This window comes from Phyllopteryx taeniolatus, chromosome 20 (genome assembly GCF_024500385.1).
Source record: "Phyllopteryx taeniolatus isolate TA_2022b chromosome 20, UOR_Ptae_1.2, whole genome shotgun sequence".
Classification (NCBI taxonomy): Eukaryota; Metazoa; Chordata; class Actinopteri; order Syngnathiformes; family Syngnathidae; genus Phyllopteryx; species Phyllopteryx taeniolatus.
The window spans coordinates 13,636,796-13,656,257 of NC_084521.1; the positions used below are offsets into that span (position 1 = coordinate 13,636,796).

The window sequence follows — 19,462 nt, forward strand, 5'->3', positions numbered from 1 at the left end:
TTAATGAGTCACATAGGTTAATGTTCACACTGATTCCCTTTTTTTGATTTTCTTTTTGCAACTAGTCACTCCAATAAGCTTTGAATTCCTTTGCATTCTTGCTTGTTGTACAACTTCCTTTGCTCCACAGTTGGGGGTCTTTTGTTGTCTTCTTTTGCATATCATAATACGGCAAACGGATCTCGTCTGCTGGCAGGCCAGTCCACTATCTGCACTCTTTTATTACAAAGCCACGTGTGTAGCATGTGTTGCTCCAAAACCTGCATGTACCTTTCACCCGTACATGGCGCTTTCATGTTTCCCATTACACGGGCACTAATACCACCCCCTCATACGATCGCATACCCTTGCTTTTGAACTTGACGTACAGATAGTACATTTCTATGATTCACAAAACCAATTTGAGTGGTCGATTCATTAGCCCCCACAGCTTACTTTTCGACTTTGCGTCAGTCCATCTTCGATGAGCTAAGGCTCAGATAAACTAAGACCCATTATTATTATTTCATTATTGTTCATTATTATTTCTTTTTCCCCGTTCCTGACACTTTTGAATAGCTGAACATGCCCCGGGGTCAAATTTGACCCAGGAACATTAATCCTGTTCCTGAAAAAACGACCAGCGCAGGACACGTATAAATGAGTGATTCAGTACACCAAATCTCGTATACTTATTATTGCACTACGGTTTACTATAAATGTCCTCACTGCTGGGCTGAAATATAATTATATTCTAATTAATTTCATTATAATTAAATGTGTCTACTGATTTGAAGCAGCAGTTTATACTTGCAGCCTTGTAAAGTTGTACATTGGCACAGTGGAGCCTGCACAACAAGAATTTAATGTTCCTAAAAGGAAAATTCCTTTGCCTTTTTTTTTTTTTTTTCTTTTTAAACAGTAATTTAAATGCATCTCCCTGGAAAACACCGTGCACAATTCGGACCGTATGGTATACAATAAGAGAGATATCAGGAAAAGGGGCATGTGCAAGAGTGCACAGTTACAGTAAATGTTAATGTAACCACACTCACATGCCCCCACAGACACTGTCATGGTCTTATTTAAGCATGTTTGTATGCCTCCACTTGCTGGTCAACGTTAAAAGAACTGGTTTGGGCTAGAAATAGACAGTGTTGCACACTGCACTTGATTTTTGCGGCACCCACCGCGGCGTAGGGCACAAGGTTGCACATATATGCCGCTGGTTGGTGAGTGTCTGAACAGGAAGTAGACTGCTACCTTTTCTCCGTGGTTTGGAAATAAAATTTGCCGCGGCTCGGCAATATGTATTTGTCACTATAACTACCTTCGTCTTCTCCCATCCAAGGAAGATTGAATTTGTCACCCTCTGGTTAAACACGTAGGAAGTATCCTCCAATCACAAACATACTCAACAGTCTTATCATTTTATTTGTTTATTCAATCAGACATTAGTCAATCTAAAGCAAGTCAGCAAATGTGACAAGTTACAAAAGACAAATCCCTTTGTGATTGTATACATTTTAATGTTTTTAATGAATCGCTTAGGCGGCTGGAAGAAAATAGTATGTTTGTTAGATTAGTTTTCCATTCACCCAAAACACATGTCACTGAAGGTCACAATTGTGCTCCCACAAGGATGTTTGTAGTCATTTTTGTCCACGTGTTATACAGTTTTAGGTGAGCAGTGAGATAAAAGTGCCACAAGTATTGAGGACTAACGGAGCAGACCCAGTCATGAAGGAGAAAATATTGGATGATGACGACAAGGCAGAAATAGAGCAGATAATCTGCCTTTCTTTGTTGTCTCCCACCTCTCACTGCATCATAGCTGGTCTGATATGAGCTTGCTATGGAGAGAATGGAAATCCGAAAACACCCCTCTGCAATGTCTAAGAATAATTAGAGGCCTAGTGAGAAATGTCTTGAAGCAATGTTCAAACATGAATTTTGTATGCAGCATCGCATCTAGTTGTTTACTTTAATCAGCTGCCATATAATACTGAAATCACTCAGCGTGAATTATGTATACAGCATAATCTAAGCGTATTTTCAAAGCATATTCAAAATCCTCACAAAATAATATACACACCGGTCACAACTGCTTTCAGACACCAATGCCAACTCCAATCACAATAATGTTTTTGACTGTCATAAATGAGGCTTCTTACAGATTGTATGCAGAATTTACCCTACTATATTTGTAGCGTATGTAGGCGTACCTGTTCCTCTGCTTCAGGTAATTCCCACTGCCTGTTGTCATACTTTCTGCCCTGCTCAAGGAGTCAATCCAGGTGTAACAAAGCGAGGGGAGAACATTTCTTGTTGAATGTGGGATCAATTGGGCTGAGACAAACAATGTGTCACGGTTTGGGAGATTGGGAGGCTTTGTGATTGCTGGATGTATGCAACGCTGCAGCACTTTGGGAAACAGAAGATTCACGTTGCTGTCAAGTTATTTCACTGCATATTTTCCTAAGATGAACACTTTTGGGAAAACTGAGCTCTCATCCAATGGCAACACGGCGTTGCAGCAGAACAGTGGTAGTTGAAGCGCGGCTCATCATCTTGCCTGGGTGACAGTTTGTTATGGCACACGCCATTAAGTGGTTCTGGTTCCATGGGAGCAGAATCATACCAAAACCACATGCCAGTATCGCATCTCTGAAACAGACACGACCGACGGTCCAGCTGGAGGGGGAGGAGGAAAGACCAGTCAAGAATGAGGAGTCTTGTATGTCTTTTTGGTTTGGAACAATGACTCTGAATTATAGCTCCTGTGTTTGCTCTGGAATTCTTATTCAGGTTTGAGAGTGTGAGATGAAATAGTAAACATATACTTCACCATGGGACATTCCGATTGTTTGCTTCTGAAACTGCGCATCCATTTGTCCTATTTATTTCTACACCTGGATGGTTGAAAAGACTATAGAATATGGGAGCAAGCTGGCGGTAATGATCCCCGAATGGAATATGTGTTTTTTAAAGGCTCAAAACAATATAAGAACCCATTTAATGTTGTTCATATTACTTATATTATTTTGTATTTGTTTTTCAGGACGCCTGTCAATAAATATGTGATCACATTTGCATTTAGGTCACATGAATATCTCCTAGATTTTCCTAATTATGTATTATAATACATAATTATAGCTGATCTGCTCCTTCAGAGACCTGTCCTGAATTGAATGAGTGACTGTTTGAGTGTTGAATTGTCATTGTCATTCTGTTAAGATAAGAAAAATGCAAATAGGAATACAGTAAGAGTACAAGTGGTGGGTGGGGGGTGGTGGGGGTTAGTGGCACTGTGTGGATGCTATATTATAGCAGGCTTAAATATAAACACGGTGTTTACATTACTGTGACAGTGTATCAGATTGGAGGTTGGACTCACAGATTCTCTTTCCCCTTAGAAATCAGCATCCACGAGGGAAGTTTCGGCAATGACAACGATGGCAGCATATGTGGCAGTGACTCAGTCTTCTACAAACAGAGTGAAGGTGAGGACGCTGCCTAATTGATATATATATTGATCAAATATGGACAAAGAACCTCAAATTGGGGGGAAAAAATTGCTGGGGATGCACCCTGATAAGCATCTGTATTCTGTACAATAATAGTTCCTTGTACTACCCCATCACAACATTGGATGGAAATTGGCAGTTTTTTGCATAATTCAGTAAGAATCATTCACTGACTTTTTTTTTTTTTTTTTTTTTTCTCCCCACACCAAAACCTCATAATATAGTTGTGTTAAGTAGTCATTTTTACATTAGAAAAATCTGACAACACAAAACAAAAAGTCCCAAAAAGTATGAATACGAAAATAATATAGTTTACAGTGGTGCCTTGACTTACAAGTGACCCGGTTTTTGAGATACCAGATTGTCAGATTTTTGACTTAACAGCTCAGACTCTGAGATACAAGTGCCGTATAATGGCAGGTGACTCGACTCACTTCACAACAAGCGACAGTTTGCATTCAAGCTGTTTATTGGCACTCTCAGTTGAAGAGTTCTGTCAAACTAAGCGTAGAACAAAGATAATTAAATGTTATGCATTTAAAGCAACCGCACACAGCCTCCGTTGCCTGAATGCTAACATACAATGGGAAATTTCATAGGCACACAGGCTAACAATTAGCATCTATGTGACGGTGTTATTGCGCTCTTTCGAAATGGATACCTGAACACAAATGTTGCTCAAACACAGACAATTTAACAGTAATCACAGGCATATACTGTTCATAATCCTTTGTGATGAAAGACTAATATTAGCTGAGAGGAGATATACCTCTCAATGAAGACCCCTGTCTGTTGTACACTGGCCCCAGGTGGCCAAGACACTCACATTTGAAGGAGAAAGTGTGACAAAAAGTTTATGTAATGACTGTATGTTTTAATAAAGTATATTATAATAGTGCTATTTTTCTGATTAAAAAACAATTTTTATTTATATGTTTTTCTTGCCATTCATTTCAATACGGAAAGATGGTTTGAGACACAAATCTTATACACTGGCATGAAGCCAAATTCTTTTATATGAATAAAAGCGAGTACACAAGTTTGTTGTACCTATAAATGGAAGGGCATTTAATGGTTTTTGCTCTCGCTATATGTACCTAGCATAGATAGATGAACAAAGATATATTTAGAATAAGTGTTCATTTTTGGTCCAATTTAGTGAAAATTGATCATTTCCCACGGCACCCCTGATAATCTCTTTCGGCACACTAGTATACCACTGCACCCTAGTTGGTCATCACTAATCTAGCTGTTCTTGTATGTTGTGTGTCGTATCAGGACACAGTATGGCTGAGACACTCACTGTTGCCTTGCGCGTTGCTGAGGAAGCCATAGAGGAAGCCATTGCAAAAGCAGAGGAGTTCAGCGACAGTTTGGTGAGACCTTCGGCCTTGACTCCCTTCTGTCCTCGCACCCTTCAGTCGCTCTCTCTTAGCTTGTGTGTTTTCCAGTATCAAAATGACTGCAATCATCCCCTTCTGGTTAACCATCACTTTCTAATCACATTTGCAGTTTACTTTCAGGCCACATAACATTTGGCACATCTGTACAATTATATAACATCCAATCAAAGAACCCTATAGATAATCCTACAGTGCGGTTCAATGGCAGAAAAATAAACATTCAGTTAATGCATTTTTGACAGTGTTAATCATAGCTGAGCATTATTGTCTTGTCAACGCAATGTTTTAAAAACAGCATTTGTTTTGTTGTTCTGAATAAGTGTCCATACTTGCATGTGTGTATAGGAGAAGCAGAATGAGGCTCGGTATCTGCGGGACCACAAAGAGGAGCTCATAGAGGAACTTGCCACAACAATTGTACAAAAGGTATTTTGAGTCGGTTGATTTCCTCATGTTTATTAACTCTCCAATAGGTAGAGAAGCAACACACGCTTGGCTAACTCTATTAAAATGTAAATTCACTGTGTAGAATAGAAAAATAATACATACAATTTACTTCTACCCAAACTTATGCATTACACTCCCATCCAAAACAATTGGAACCGTGAGGCCCATTCATTCGTTTTTGCTGTACACTGAAAGCATGTATATGAGACAAGAGAACAATAGTTTAGCTTTTATTTCCAGGTATTCATATCTGTATCTGATCCAACTAAGAAGATGGTATTCTTTGAAAAAGAACACCAAGTTTTAGGTGAGTATTGAAACAGATGGTTAAAAAAAAAAAAAATAGAAGTGAATAAGAGTTATTAAGTTACAAATCCTTGCTGGCTTACTTTTGTTTCACCGGAGCCTCTTTCAGTTTTTGTTTGTTTGGGTGGTTACTCCTTTTAGTCTCTTTTTAACAGGTAAAATGCATTCTCTATAAGGTTTAAGTCTGGAGATTGACTTGGCTAGTAGAAAATCTTGCACTTTTTGCGCCAATGAACTCCGCTGTTTTGGTAGTGTGTTTTGAGACATAATCTTGCTGCATGATAAAGGATCTTCCAATCAGACTGGTTGCATTTAAGTTCATGTGCTGCTGTCATGATGTGATACATCATCCATAAAGATTAATGAACCCGTGCCAGGAGGAGCCTTGCAAGCCCATGACATTACCTCGAGTGAGTTTCACAGATCAGCTTGAATGTTTGGGATCATGAACAGATCCTTTCTCCAAACGTTTGCCTTTCTGTCACTTTGGGAAATATTTGCCTCATCAGTTCATATGTTTTATTTTTTTGCTGGTCTCTTTTTCTGCAAATTCCATCCTGGCCTTTCTTTTGTTCTTGCTAATGAGTGGTTTGCATATTCTTGTGTAGCCTGTGTGCTTTTGTTCATGGAGTCTTCTCCAAACAGTATAATGTGATACTTTCATTCCTGCCCTCTGGAGGTTGTTGCCGATGTCACTAAATTGTTTTTGGCTCTAAATCGCTTACAATGTTTCTGTCATTAATGGCAGTGGTTTATTTCTTCTTTAGGGCATTCCAAATGGTTGCAGTTGGCCCTGATTGATTTTTATCTTCCTTCAGCTTACATTAACTTGTTTTTTTTCTCTCCCCATATACAGCTGTCTGGTTTCATGTTGGTTACACCTGTACTGTAACTATAAATGTAATCTTCACAGGCAAAAACCCACATCTGAAACAGTACTATTTATTGTTTGAATATTAAATGCAATAGGACACACTCGGGCAACAAATCACACCTATCACATGTTCCAATACCTTTGCTCATGTGAAAATGGGTGGTTTGAAGTTGTGTATCACATTCAAGATCCAAATCCATCCAAATACCTGGCAATTAAAGCTGAAATACAATACTTTTAAATGCGTTTTTTATTTATTTATTTTATTTAATTACTGCTTGATTTTCATTAGATCATCCAGAGGAGGAAGCGCTCAGAGATGCAGACAGAGTATGACTTTGTCTGGCCTCAGTCCTTGATTCAGACCAGTGAACAAGCCTCACCTTCACAACCCCAAACGTCTTCACAAGGACCTTCGGACCCCTTCAAGGCATCCTTCAGCCTCTCGGTTAGTCAGCGCCACCACACAAACACAACATACATCCAACATCCCAAGTGAAAAAGTCAGTCTTTCAGTGTAAAAGACTTTGTATAACTTTCTTGTTAATTTATTGTCTGGATGATTTTGTGACAGACTGCTAAAGATGAGAATTGAAAGCTGGTTCTTTTTGTTACCAGTAATTTGACAGGTGGGTGCCATGATTGGGTATGAAAGGAGCTTCCCTGAATTGCTCAGTCATTCACAAGCAAAGATGGGGCGAGGTTCACCTCTTTGTGAACAAGTGCGTGAGAAAATAGTCGAACAGTTTAAGGACAATATTCCTCAACGTACAATTGCAAGGAATTTAGAGATTTCGTCATCTACGGTCCATAATATCATCAAAAGGTTCAGAGAATCTGGAGACATCACTGCATGTAAGCGGCAAGGCCGAAAACCAACATTGAATGCCCGCAACCTTCGATCCCTCAGGGGGCACTGCATCAAAAACCGACATCAATGTGTAAAGAATATCACCACATGGGGTCAGGAAAACCTCAGAAAACCAATGTCAGTAAATACAGTTCGGCGCTACATCCGTAAGTGCAACTTGAAACTCTACTATGCAAAGCAAAAGCCATTTATCGACAACACCCAGAAACGCCGCCGGCTTCTCTGGGCCCGAGCTCATCTAAGATGGACTGATGCAAAGTGGAAAAGTGTTCTGTGGTCTGACGAGTCCCCATTTCAAGTTGTTTTTGTAAATTGTGGACGTCGTGTCCTCCGGGCCAAAGAGGAAAAGAACCATCCGGACTGTTATGGACGCAAAGTTCAAAAGCCAGCATCTGTGATGGTATGGGGCTGTGTTAGTGCCAATGGCATGGGACACTTACACATCTGTGAAGGCACCATTAATGCTGAAAGGTACAAACAGGTTTTGGAGAAACATATGCTGCCATCCAAGCAATGTCTTTTTCATGGACGCCCCTGCTTATTTCAGCAAGACAATGCCAAACCACATTCTGCACGTGTTACAACAGCGTGGCTTCGTAGTAAAAGAGTGCAGGTACTAGACTGGCCTGCCTGCAGTCCAGACCTGTCTCCCATTGAAAATGCGTGGCACATTATGAAGCGTAAAATACGACAACGGAGACCCCGGACTGTTGAACAGCTGAAGCTGTACATCAAGCAAGAATGGGAAAGAATTCCACCTACAAAGCTTCAACAATTAGTGTCCTCAGTTCCGAAACGTTTATTGAATGTTGTTTAAAATAAAAAATAAAAAAAACTGATGTAACATGGTGGTAAACATGACCCTGTCCCAGCTTTTTTGGAACGTGATGCAGCCATAAAATTCTAAGTTAACGATTATTTGCTAAAAACAACAAAATGTATCAGTTTGAACATTAAATATCTTGTCTTTGTAGTGTATTCAATTAAATATAGGTTGAACATAATTTGCAAATCATTGTATGCTGTTTTTATTTATGTTTAACACAATGTCCCGACTTCATTGGAATTGGGGTTGTACAATAAACGTAAAATCCCATGTGTAATGGATGCCCGCTCGCACTGCGCAAAAGTACTTTAGTCAAACTCTGTCCCCGAGAGCCCCACTACTCGCGGCAGCCGACGGGTTAGTGCACTGAACTCTGAACAATGAAGGTTAATATAACTGCATCAATGCTACTACATCACCTGTTAATGCTCGGTTTAGGGCACAGCTAGAGGAGCATGAATGTAAACAACATTGTACGTTACACTACGTTACAACACAACAACAATGAATGTCATTTAGCTGCACGAGAGGGCCAAAGTATTGGACACTGCTCACAGTATGATGCAGTGCAGTTCTACACCTCTGCAGACTACAACCACAATAATAAACCAAATGTTGATTTAAAAAAATAAATAAATAAATAAATAAATAAAAATATTACATTAGTGTAATTGTAATGTTGTGATTTTATATATATATATATATATATATATATATAGTGCTATTTCTGATCATATATAGTAATTTTGATGGGAGAAGTCATTCTTTGAGAAACAAAATAAAGCTGGTTTCTAATACCTGTTATTTTCACTTTGGAAATGTTTTAAAGCAGCCCTCGCGGAAAAAAAACAAAAAAAAAAAAAAAAAAACTAAAATTGATCCTTGGAGGCAACAATGAAACTGATGAGTAGAAATATGCAACACTCATTTCATCAGTTACACATAAACTGTTTGTTAGAGTCACACAACTTTGCCAGCAGGGACTTTTTTGTCATCAGTGACATTTGTCATCATCCTGTGCTCGAGCAAAGCATCAAAGCTGCGCTCCCAGGTTTTACTGTGTCGTGATCAAAGTTCCGTGGAATGCGTTTGGATCCTTCCGCAACAGCTCAGGTTGCCACGGGACCGCCTCTGTTGATCAGCTTCCCTTCAAACACGCTCAATTAGACACACTTGCATGCAAATACGCACTGGGCTCCTTGTGGCCTATGCTCACAGATATGTCCGCATTGCTGACTGACTGTCAACCTCTTGCCTCAAAATTTGCTCTTTATTGGCTTTCCTTTAGCGCCACCTACTGATGAGAATTTTTTGCCTCAACGAGTTTCTCCTTAGTGGTTTAAAACAGAACTTTTAAGTGGATGTGTTGAGATTAGTTACGTCTGCTAAGGTGATTATGTTTTGATTCCCCATTTGCATCTGCTAAATTCGGCCAAATGCAGAAAGTGTGCAATTTAGGGCTAATTCAATTGAGTAATGTTTGGCCTTATCTACCTTAATATTTTAGTCCCGTATGTGATCCTTCATGTACATTTCTGCGTGTGTGTGTTTTCAGCGCTCACGCTCAGCCTTCTCCCTCACCAGTGACGACTCTCCTGAGAAAATTCCTCAGGACGAGGCTGTCGGCGCGGGTGATAGCCTACATGAGTACTCCTCGCTAAAGAGGGAGGCTAAAGCCACGTCCCTACCCACCTGGAAGAGTGTCGACCGTCTGGACAATTCCAGTAATGACAGTTCATTTCTTGTATCTCACCAGGTTACAGTGGATTTACAGTAATCATTCTGTGTGCAAAATACCGCTGATGGTTTTATTTGGAACATTTCTTTATTATTTGTGAGCTGAATACAATGTGTTCCACAATCCACTTCAGTCTTTTAAGAGTAAGAATACTTTTTTTTTTGGCAGAGCAACAAAAGAGAAAGAGAGAGAAAAGGATACACAACTAATGTTCAAACTGAAATGTAAAAATAAAAAGTAAGAGTAAGACAGCCCTAGAGGTGAGTGGGTTCCGTTGATGCCAAGCTTAAACATCATGTTTTGTCTTATTTAATCAGGTGCATCCTCAGTCCTCCAAAGTCCAGACGGCAACTGGATCGCTCTCCACAGCTCTCAGCTGTCTCGTCCCAGCCTCCTGACCAAGAGGAAGAGCCTGGTGTTCAGCGTCTTGGAGAAGGAGTCCGGCGTCGTCTCAGCCTACGACGAGATGGGTTCTGACTCTGAGGAGGGCGACCAAGGCAGCTGGGGGGCAGCGTTGCAACAGTTCCGCCGCAAACTGTCCGATGAGACCTACTATACGGACTCGCAGCATGACCCCGAGTGGACGTATACGCAGCACCTGCCCGTGACCTCACCTTCCTCTGGCCAGTACACCAACACGGAGACTCTCAATTCTGACTCGGAGGCGTCATCGGCGCGGTCCTCGTGTCCTCGGAAACCGCCTCAAAGCCTGCTTAGGAAGAAAGGACCGTCAGACACGCATCTTCACCCTTACCACCAACCACTCTACCACCAACACCTTCACCAAAACCTCTCACCATATCCGCTTCTCTCAGGGGCACTGGATGTGAACTTTAACCCCAAGGTGTGTTGCCTCAACATTATTACTTTGGATATTTTAGATTGTGTTTGTGGGAAAAATTAAAAAAAGAACCTTCACCATCAGTCATATTAGGTACCCCTACCCAATCTGTGATCCAGTACATGAAATGTACAGTATAGTTGTACTTTGCAGTGGTGTCCAATTGTATTCCATTGTACTCAGAGATGCTACTCTTATTACTACTAAATAAAGTAACCAGAATGTGAGAAGTACCTCTGAGAATTACACAGTGCGAAGTACAATCAATGATATTGTTAAATGAATACCTCTCCAACTTTGTCAATCTAAAGTGAGCATTTGTAGAGGCAAATGTGTTGATATAACTCTTGTATCTCATTTGTTGTGCTTGTGAATTGTTTTAGTATAACCGTAGTGCAAATTCTGCAATTTCCCTTGTCAGTAAATTGAGTCAGGCTTTGACATATCAAATTGCCGACCGGTAAACAAGTTTATTTACACAACATTCACATTTGCAGGTAATGGGGGACAGCAGTGAGGCGGAAGAAAGGCAAAACGACCCAGTTAGAAGGTCACGGCGCCGCCGCACAAGCAAGAGAGATTCATCAATCGAGAGCAGGTCCGGGAGCCAGAACTACTCACAGTCCATTCAGGTAACATATTGTACCAAATACAAATTATAGCTCCCTTATAGATTCCACGTGAATGTTGAGAAATGCTGTTCTCGAGTCAAAAAGCCAAAGGGATGAATAGATGACTACATAATAGTTTAATAATACCAATTCCTAAATATCATGGGGGGCTATGAGCAGCATCCGTACAAGCTGACTACGTGCTTACTAAAAGTGCTATGATCTTCCAGCAATACCGAAACATTGTTGCCACATAATTACTTGTTTATAATCTTTACTTGTCTTCCTGAAAAAGTCAGATTTTCAGAATGAATACGTGTTTTTCCCCTGACCTTCAAAATAGTCACAAATAGTCACTATTTATAAAAAAGCTTAATTCAAAAATTTGATTGAAACTCCACTATTGGTCCACCTGCAAGGCAATTGAAGCAACTAATACAATACTTAAGAAAACACAGCCAGAAACAGAAACAGGTGGATGGAAATATATGGGTTGGATGTTTCATTGAGCAACGATATTCATACGTTCGCGCAGTTACCGATATTGCATGTGTAAAGTCTTAAATGTTATTGTGAAACCTTGGCGTCTCTGGTTTTCTCCATTTTTTTGCTGGAGACTATCCCAGCTGATTTTTGGCAAGAGGCGGGGTCCACCCTCCACCTTGGTCGCCTGCCAATCGCAGGGCACGTATTGTAGGCCTACTAAAGGACCAGATGTGAATTTTAAATTGAGCAGATTGAGCAGTTTTAATGTGTATGTAAAATATGTTAAAAATATGAAATAATTCATGCTAATTTTAATGTGATAATTGATCATCATTAACCAATTATTTATCAAATAATTTAAAATGTATAATACCCTTACATGCATGCAGCATTGCGGCACGGTGGGTGAATGGTTGGCACATCAGCCTCACAGTTCTGAGGTCCCGGGTTCAAATCCAGCCTCACCTGTGTGGAGTTTGCATGTTCTCCCTGTGCCTGTGTGGGTTTTCTCTGGGTACTCTGGTTTCCTCCCACATCCCAAAAACATGTACGGTAGGTTAATTGAGAACTCTAGATTGCCTGTAGGTGTGAATGTGAGTGCGAATGTTTGTATGTGCCCTGAGATTGACTGGCGATCAGTCCACGGTGTACCCTGCCTCTCGCCCAGAGTTAGCTGGAATAGGCTCCAGCACGTCTGCGGTACGGAAAATGGATGGATGGATGGATGGATGCATGCCGAATTTGATTATCTGGACCACAGTCTCCTTCTGACTCATTTGCAGCACCTGGTGGGCATTAGTGGTAGTGCTTCTGAGTGGTTTAGATCCTATCTCGCAGGCAGAACTTTGAGTGTAAGCCTTGGTCTCTCGGAGTCCCACTATGCCCCACTGTCTTAGTGGGTTCCACAAGGTTCTGTTTCGGGTCCCTGCGGTTTTCTTTATATTTGCTGCCACTGGGTTCCATCCTGAGAAAACGTCGCATTTATTTTTATTGTTATGCCGACGACAGTCAGATCTATGTCCCACTAAAGAAAAGGACGCCTTCTCCTTAAAGCCTATTTTATGTCTTAAGGACATTAAAGCCTGGATGGTATTGAACTTTTTGCATTTTAATGATAAGAAAACAAAAGTTAGTTTGGTCTGAGTGGACCTTGTAACCCCAACTCAACAGTCTCAAACTTTTTCAAAATGGACAGTGATTTAAAACTCGATTGGCAAATTGGTGCAGTTATCAAAGCCAGCTTTTCTTTATTTTAGGCAGGTGGCTAAAGTAAAGCCTTTTGTTTCACAACTGCACATTGAAACAGTAATCCATGCCTTCATTCCGGATTACTGTAATGCACTTTATTTTGGAGTGAGTCAGTCCTCCCTCAGACGTCTCCAGTTGGCTCAGAACGCTGCTGCTCGCCTCCGAACTGGAGCACGTAGGAGGGAGCGCATTACCCCATTTCTGGCCTACCTTCCTGTGCATTTTAGAGTCCATTTTAAGATTCTTTTTTTTTTTTTTTTTTTTTTTTTAAATCTTTAAATGGTCTCGCCCAACCTTACCTCTCTGAGGTGCTCCACCTCTCCACTCCTGTACGTTGCTTTAGGTCACCCGACCAGACGGTGCTGGAGGCGCCAAGGACTAAACAAAAGCTCAGAGGGGCTCGAGCTTTTTCTGTTGCTGGTCCATCTCTTTCAAATAACCTCCCCCTAAATATTTGGCAAGCCTCCTCAGTGTCCATCGTTAAAACTTGTGAGACTCTGCACTGTTTGTGTTTTTGTTTTTAACATCACTATTAATCTGTTTCAATTTGCCCTCTGTTGAATTTTTTTTTTAAAGTTTTGTTTTTATATAATGTATAACACTTTGTGTGCAGCTGTGGTTGTTTTAAAGAGCTCTCTAAATGAAGTTGAGTTGAGTTTTTTGGAAAATCCACACAAGCACTGGGCGAGCATGAGCACACAAGAAGGCTGGAGATGTGATTCAAACCCCAAATCTCATAACTTTGAGGGAGATGTGCTAACACCTATAGCCCATGTTGAGTCTTAAGTCTCCTGAATCTCTGTTGTGGTTTGTTGTCATTAAAATAGTCTTTATAGTTGAATATTTAATCTAGTTTGTGTGTGAATATTTTTCTCCTGAAGGAGAGCAGTGGTTTTCTTCTCAATGACCTACTGAAGAGGGGCCTAAGCGAAGATCAGCCTGTACCTGACGGCGTGCCAATGAGCACAGCCGCACCAGATGCCTTCACATTCGATGCCATCACCCCCGAATCCCAAGACTGGGACAAAGTAACCCCGAATTCAGTGGACCTGAGCATCCCTCATTCACCAGACTCTCTGGCTCCGGGGCCCCACCTTGCCAACTCGGGACCCGTGTCTGGCACAGGCAACCCTCTGAAGGAAGAACTGCAATCCAGGATCAGTAAGCTGGTCAGGAGCCGCACCAACAGCAGAGAGAGCAGCTCGTCTGAGGAGGAGCTGATGGAGAAACACAGTGGCAGACCAAAGCTGAAAGACAGAGAAAGGGAGAACCCAAGGTCAAGTTTTAGATTAAGAGAGAAAGCGAGTGAGCCAGGTGGTCAAGTGAACAGCCAAGAGATGACAAGAAGTGAGAGGTTGATAAAAAGTCCGCCATTGAGCGGAGAAGGCCGAGTGAAGGAGAGGAGGTTAGAGAAGAGAGTGGGGAGTTTGAACGAGATACCAGATGAGAAGGAGCAGAAGAGAGGAGAGAGAAGAAAAAACAAGAGACAGCACAGGCGAGATTTGGAGAAGGAGATGACAGAATGGAGGAGCAGCTCCAGTGCTGCCAGCTCGCCTGCTGTTACGCCATCCTCCCAGGAGGTGGTGCTGTCTGACAACCAGGTAAGGCGATGAGAGGACAGAAGGGATTTTGTTTAGGATGCTGCTTATCTGCTTGTCTTGCTGTTTGTCTCATATTTCTTCATTCCTCTTCATTTTACCTGCCTTATTTTTCCATTACTCCATATCGACAAATGTGATGTAACCATTGTTGCTTCTCTGTCGCCCTCATTTTTGACTATTTTTCACTTCCTCACTTCTGATTTTCCACGGCTCGCTTGTCTTTTTTCTTTTTTTGTGCGCGTGTGCTTGTGTCAGGAGCGACATAATGACTTGAAGCAAGAGCAGAGCCTTCAACTGCTCTCCTCTCGCTTGCAGCAGGTGAGATATCTGGACGGGAAGAAAATGTGTCAGTGCAGCATTAATATTGATTATTAAAATCCTCACACACACATTTGTTTACATGCGTATTACAAATCTATTACTTACTTTTGACTGTTCAGACCGCTGCTTGACACTCTTCCTATGTCGGTATCGTTCACACTGTGGCGTTAGTGACATTTCTCGGGCAGCAATGACTCAGCCTTACCTCAACTGTAGTCCTGTGGTAGGCTACGTGTTCACAGGGAGAGGAGGAGGCAGCGTAGTCCATTCTTGGGAGTGTCATCATGGTTCTCGTCTGTACCCGAGAGAAATAACACAACCATCATAAGCTGTACTACTTGTCAGCCACCTACTGTGTATGCTCCCCACCCTGTTGTGTCTAGCATTATCTCAAATAACATGGTACAACTATTTCTACAATATTGTCATTTGGGGTGGAACTGTGACTGTTTCTTTAACTCTCACAATAGTTAAAATCGATTTGATTGAAAACTTATTTGGTATAACATCATATTAATGGCCACTTGCACAATATAATATGTTGCACATACATTGAGGACTGACAATAAATGCTACCATACCATACTATATCCAGTTAAATAACTCTTATTAAATACTCTCTTTACAAAGCTAACAATATCTAATAATTCATTCATATGACTGATCATACAGAACACCGGCTACAGGTATAGATGTTGCACTTTCGCTAGCCCAGCCATAACAATAGGTAATAAAGTCGCAGTCGGATTTGTACATACATTTTCACTTTCGATCGACACTGTCAGGGAAGCTATTGATTTAAAACTACATTCATAATTGTTATTATACAATAGTTTGCAATGGTGTAAAACTACCGGTAAATATCATTCCCATATTTCAGATACCTAATTACTTTCCCTTAGCTAAACAAGATTAGACGTACTTGCTGTGCATCATTTTGGTTTAGATTTATTTTATTTTTTTTAAATAACTACAGAATCTTATTAGATTGTGCAATTGTACCTAATATTGTTGCTGGTGATGGATGCAAACACAAGGACAAGTTTTTTTTTTTGTTTGTTTTGTTTTGTTTTGTTTTGTTATTTTCTTCAATAGTCTTGAAAATATGTCCTGTGTTGATGTTGTTTGAGCAGTGTCAGGCTTCAGTACGACTTGTCTCTGACAGTATGGTTTGACATGTAATCATGTGATCTATTTCTGGTGGGTTTCACAACTGCTCAAATCAAATCATGACTGCTCAGACTGTAAGGGGGGGGGGGGAATCAATCTGCCAGTCTGTTAATTTTAACTCAAACTGACACAATTCGAAGTGAATTATTTATAACTCGTGCACCCAGTAGAGCCCCTTGGGTTTATGTTAGCATCAGAACTGCGCATGCTGGGAGCCACATGGCTTCTGCTGCAAAATACCGTAACTCTCTGTGACGTCAACCCAAATCCCATGATGCAGTGGAAACTGTAGTTAATTACAGTGTAATCACTTTAAAGTATTTCACTGTATGGTATGTGGTAAATCACTATATAATTGACAGGAATGTCTTAAGAGTGCAGGATACCCTTTTTCGCGCTTTATCTACAACTATCATCATAATAGCCAGGGGTTATACTATTGGAAAAGTCCCCACAGGGATAACTGGCTTGTGGTGGCCAAGCATTCATCGCAACATAAATTTTGGATCTTGGGACGTCGGCTCTTACCATCTTTGTGAAGCAGAATTCACCAAGCGTTGGATTGTTTGTCCACTAATGGTGAGCGTGAGCTGTCTTTAGACAATCGTAAGTTTTACCCTACTGATGCTGTGTTGTCGCAAAAGTAATCACGAAAGCCGCCGAGATACACCCTAAATCTGACCGCGAACACAGCGCGATTCTGATTTTTTTTGGGGGGGGGAAAATGGATTTTGATGGAATGGGACCTTGAAGAAATAAAAGATCCCCCATCTGCCATCGAATACTGTACTGCCTTTCCTTTGTGATAAAAGAGCTGCACTATGGGGGTGTTCATGAGCAAGACATTGAGGTGGAAGCATTTTTCAGAGCTCCTGCAGATCCAAAATAATTTTTCTTCAACAACTAAACGTTATGAAGCGTTTTCACAAGAGCGCTGTACTCAAAACATAAAATAATAACGGCATGCATATTTTTGGAATGTCCGAGGAAACAAATCTGACAAATAAACATACAAAACCAAAAAAAGGTGCATCCTCCTCTGTCTTAGCAGCTCAAGCTCTTTCTTTTGTCACACTGTTAGTGAGTGTTGAGGGGGATCAATACATCTACTGATTAAAGCTTCAGCCAGTGATTCATTTCATATTGAGAAAAAGCTCGGTCTCTCTTCCCTTTCACGGTCAGTGCATTTCTGAGTATATTTGCCACTCAGACAGACACCCTGAAACATCATTAAGCTTTGACAGGGCACTTATTCAAATACATAGATACTGTGTTAAAACTTTTGACCCTGGAAAAATTCCAATGTATTTATTTGCTTTACATGACCTTAAAACTTTGCTCATGTTCCGGGGGAGGCGGGGGACATCGAGTCCGAGTAGACCATGTTCCGCGCCTCCATTGCCGAGGCGGCCGACCGGAGCTGTGGCCGTAAGGTGGTCGGTGCCTGTCGTGGCGGCAATCCCCGAACCCGTTGGTGGACACCAACGGTGAGGGATGCCGTCAAGCTGAAGAAGGAGTCCTATCGGGCCTTTTTGCCCCGTGGGACTCCTGAGGCAGCTGATGGGTACCGGCTGGCCAAGCGGAATGCAGCTCTGGTGGTCGCTGATGCAAAAACCCGGGTATGGGAGGAGTTCGGTGAAGCCATGGAGAAAGACTTCCGGACGGCTTCGAAGACCTCCTCAATTCCACCGACACGCTGCTCCTCCACATCGAGAGGAGCCAGACTACTACTACTAATAATAATAATACAATAATGCAGCACAGTGGAAAAAGTGATAAGCACGTCTGCCTCACAGTTCTGAGATACGGGGTTCAACTCTTGTAGCTATATTATAAAAATACTAAGTGAGGAAACAGGCGAGCAATAAAGGAGTGTGGCTATTTGAGAGGCTGTTGGCAATGATTGATCCATTCATTGAATGCACTTGTGCATTTCAGCCACAGATACTCCGTACTGTGCTTTTTAGCCACAGGTGAAATTATAAATAGTTATGTATTTCGTAAAATAACGTAAATACTGTATTGTACAGCTTTGGTGGTGGCCAGGTGGAGCTTGTTTGCTATCAGTAAACATAATTACAGTATTGGTCGGCAGATCGTCTGTTACATCTGTGATGTTGTGGCGCCGTTCCTCTTTAAAGAGTCATTTTAAAGAGTCACAGAAAATGTGCATGAGTCGTGTACGTGCACCAAAGTGTGCATTTTTATAAAAACCCTCTCTTCTCTGGAGAAACTTGAAATGTTCATCCAAAGTTACTGTACTCATTGAGAAATCTCCTGAGCGGAAGATGCCAATGTGGCAGTGCACCATCATGCTTAAAAAGGTAGCCATCACCATCAGCAAGCTAGTTGTGGAAACATCCAAGTGTATTGGGGTACCACTGATGCAAATCTTTGGATATATTTATCAATATGTTTGAATTGGTTTCGACATCATAATGTCATGAAATGGTTTGTGGACACACTGTATAACATTCATGGGAGAGCTCATGATAAAACTGATGATGATGTTTTGTGTGTGTGTGTGTGTGTGTGTTCAAATGACGCAGAAGTACTCGGCGGCCTCTCTCTGCAGCATCACCACAGAGGTGTTGAAGGTTTTGAATGCCACCGAAGAGCTGATCAGCGAGGCAGGAGGGGATGGCTGCACGCCCTCAGACTCTCAGAGCCCGTCCACCATCTCCAGCAGCTCCGAGACCCGCAGACTGGACCAGAGGCTCACCAAGATGGAGGAGAATGTAACTCTAAATGCTTTGCCTCACATCAATAATATATATAATATTAATATATAATAGTTAGTTATTTTCTCAGTCCCTCAACGATTCTCACCTTGAAGGTTTACCTGGCTGCTGGCGCTGTATATGGCCTAGAGGGTGCACTTGGGGACTTGGAGCAGTGTGCCCGCAATATCAGCAGTGGGACCACCGACACAGAACTGGCCTTCCTGGAAGACCAGGTGGCTACTGCTGCTGCTCAGGTCCAACAATCTGAAATGCAGGTACTGGAGAAAATTCTTTGTTGTTCATCACGTTTAGCGGAGCAGCAGATCAAATAGAATCCGAGCTGAGTGGTTGCTGAAGGTGGGGGAACTTAGCGATATGATCCCATGCTACAAAAGCATAGAATGTCACCACTCTGGCAGAGAAGGTCGCCTGAGCTGGTGTGCAAGGTTGAGAAGCTCAGACTAGTTATAGTCGGGCTTGCCTCGACACA

General features: G+C 41.5%; 1 protein-coding gene across 7 annotated transcripts in view; it reads left to right on the forward strand.

The window, feature by feature from the left end:
• myripb (myosin VIIA and Rab interacting protein b) overlaps positions 1 to 19,462 on the forward strand; it is an 87,903-nt gene that overhangs the window by 64,064 nt on the left and 4,377 nt on the right. For 6 of the 7 annotated variants that reach the window (XM_061758050.1, XM_061758054.1, XM_061758051.1 and 3 more), the window contains 10 exons: positions 3,396 to 3,482; positions 4,785 to 4,882; positions 5,255 to 5,335; positions 6,829 to 6,984; positions 9,789 to 9,957; positions 10,289 to 10,815; positions 11,310 to 11,444; positions 14,039 to 14,758; positions 18,799 to 18,987; positions 19,086 to 19,247. In XM_061758050.1, coding sequence (XP_061614034.1) covers positions 3,396 to 3,482; positions 4,785 to 4,882; positions 5,255 to 5,335; positions 6,829 to 6,984; positions 9,789 to 9,957; positions 10,289 to 10,815; positions 11,310 to 11,444; positions 14,039 to 14,758; positions 18,799 to 18,987; positions 19,086 to 19,247 — 2,324 coding nt within the window. The remainder of the gene's footprint in view (positions 1 to 3,395; positions 3,483 to 4,784; positions 4,883 to 5,254; positions 5,336 to 6,828; positions 6,985 to 9,788; positions 9,958 to 10,288; positions 10,816 to 11,309; positions 11,445 to 14,038; positions 14,759 to 18,798; positions 18,988 to 19,085; positions 19,248 to 19,462) is intronic. The other variant, XM_061758055.1, reaches the window with a different exon arrangement.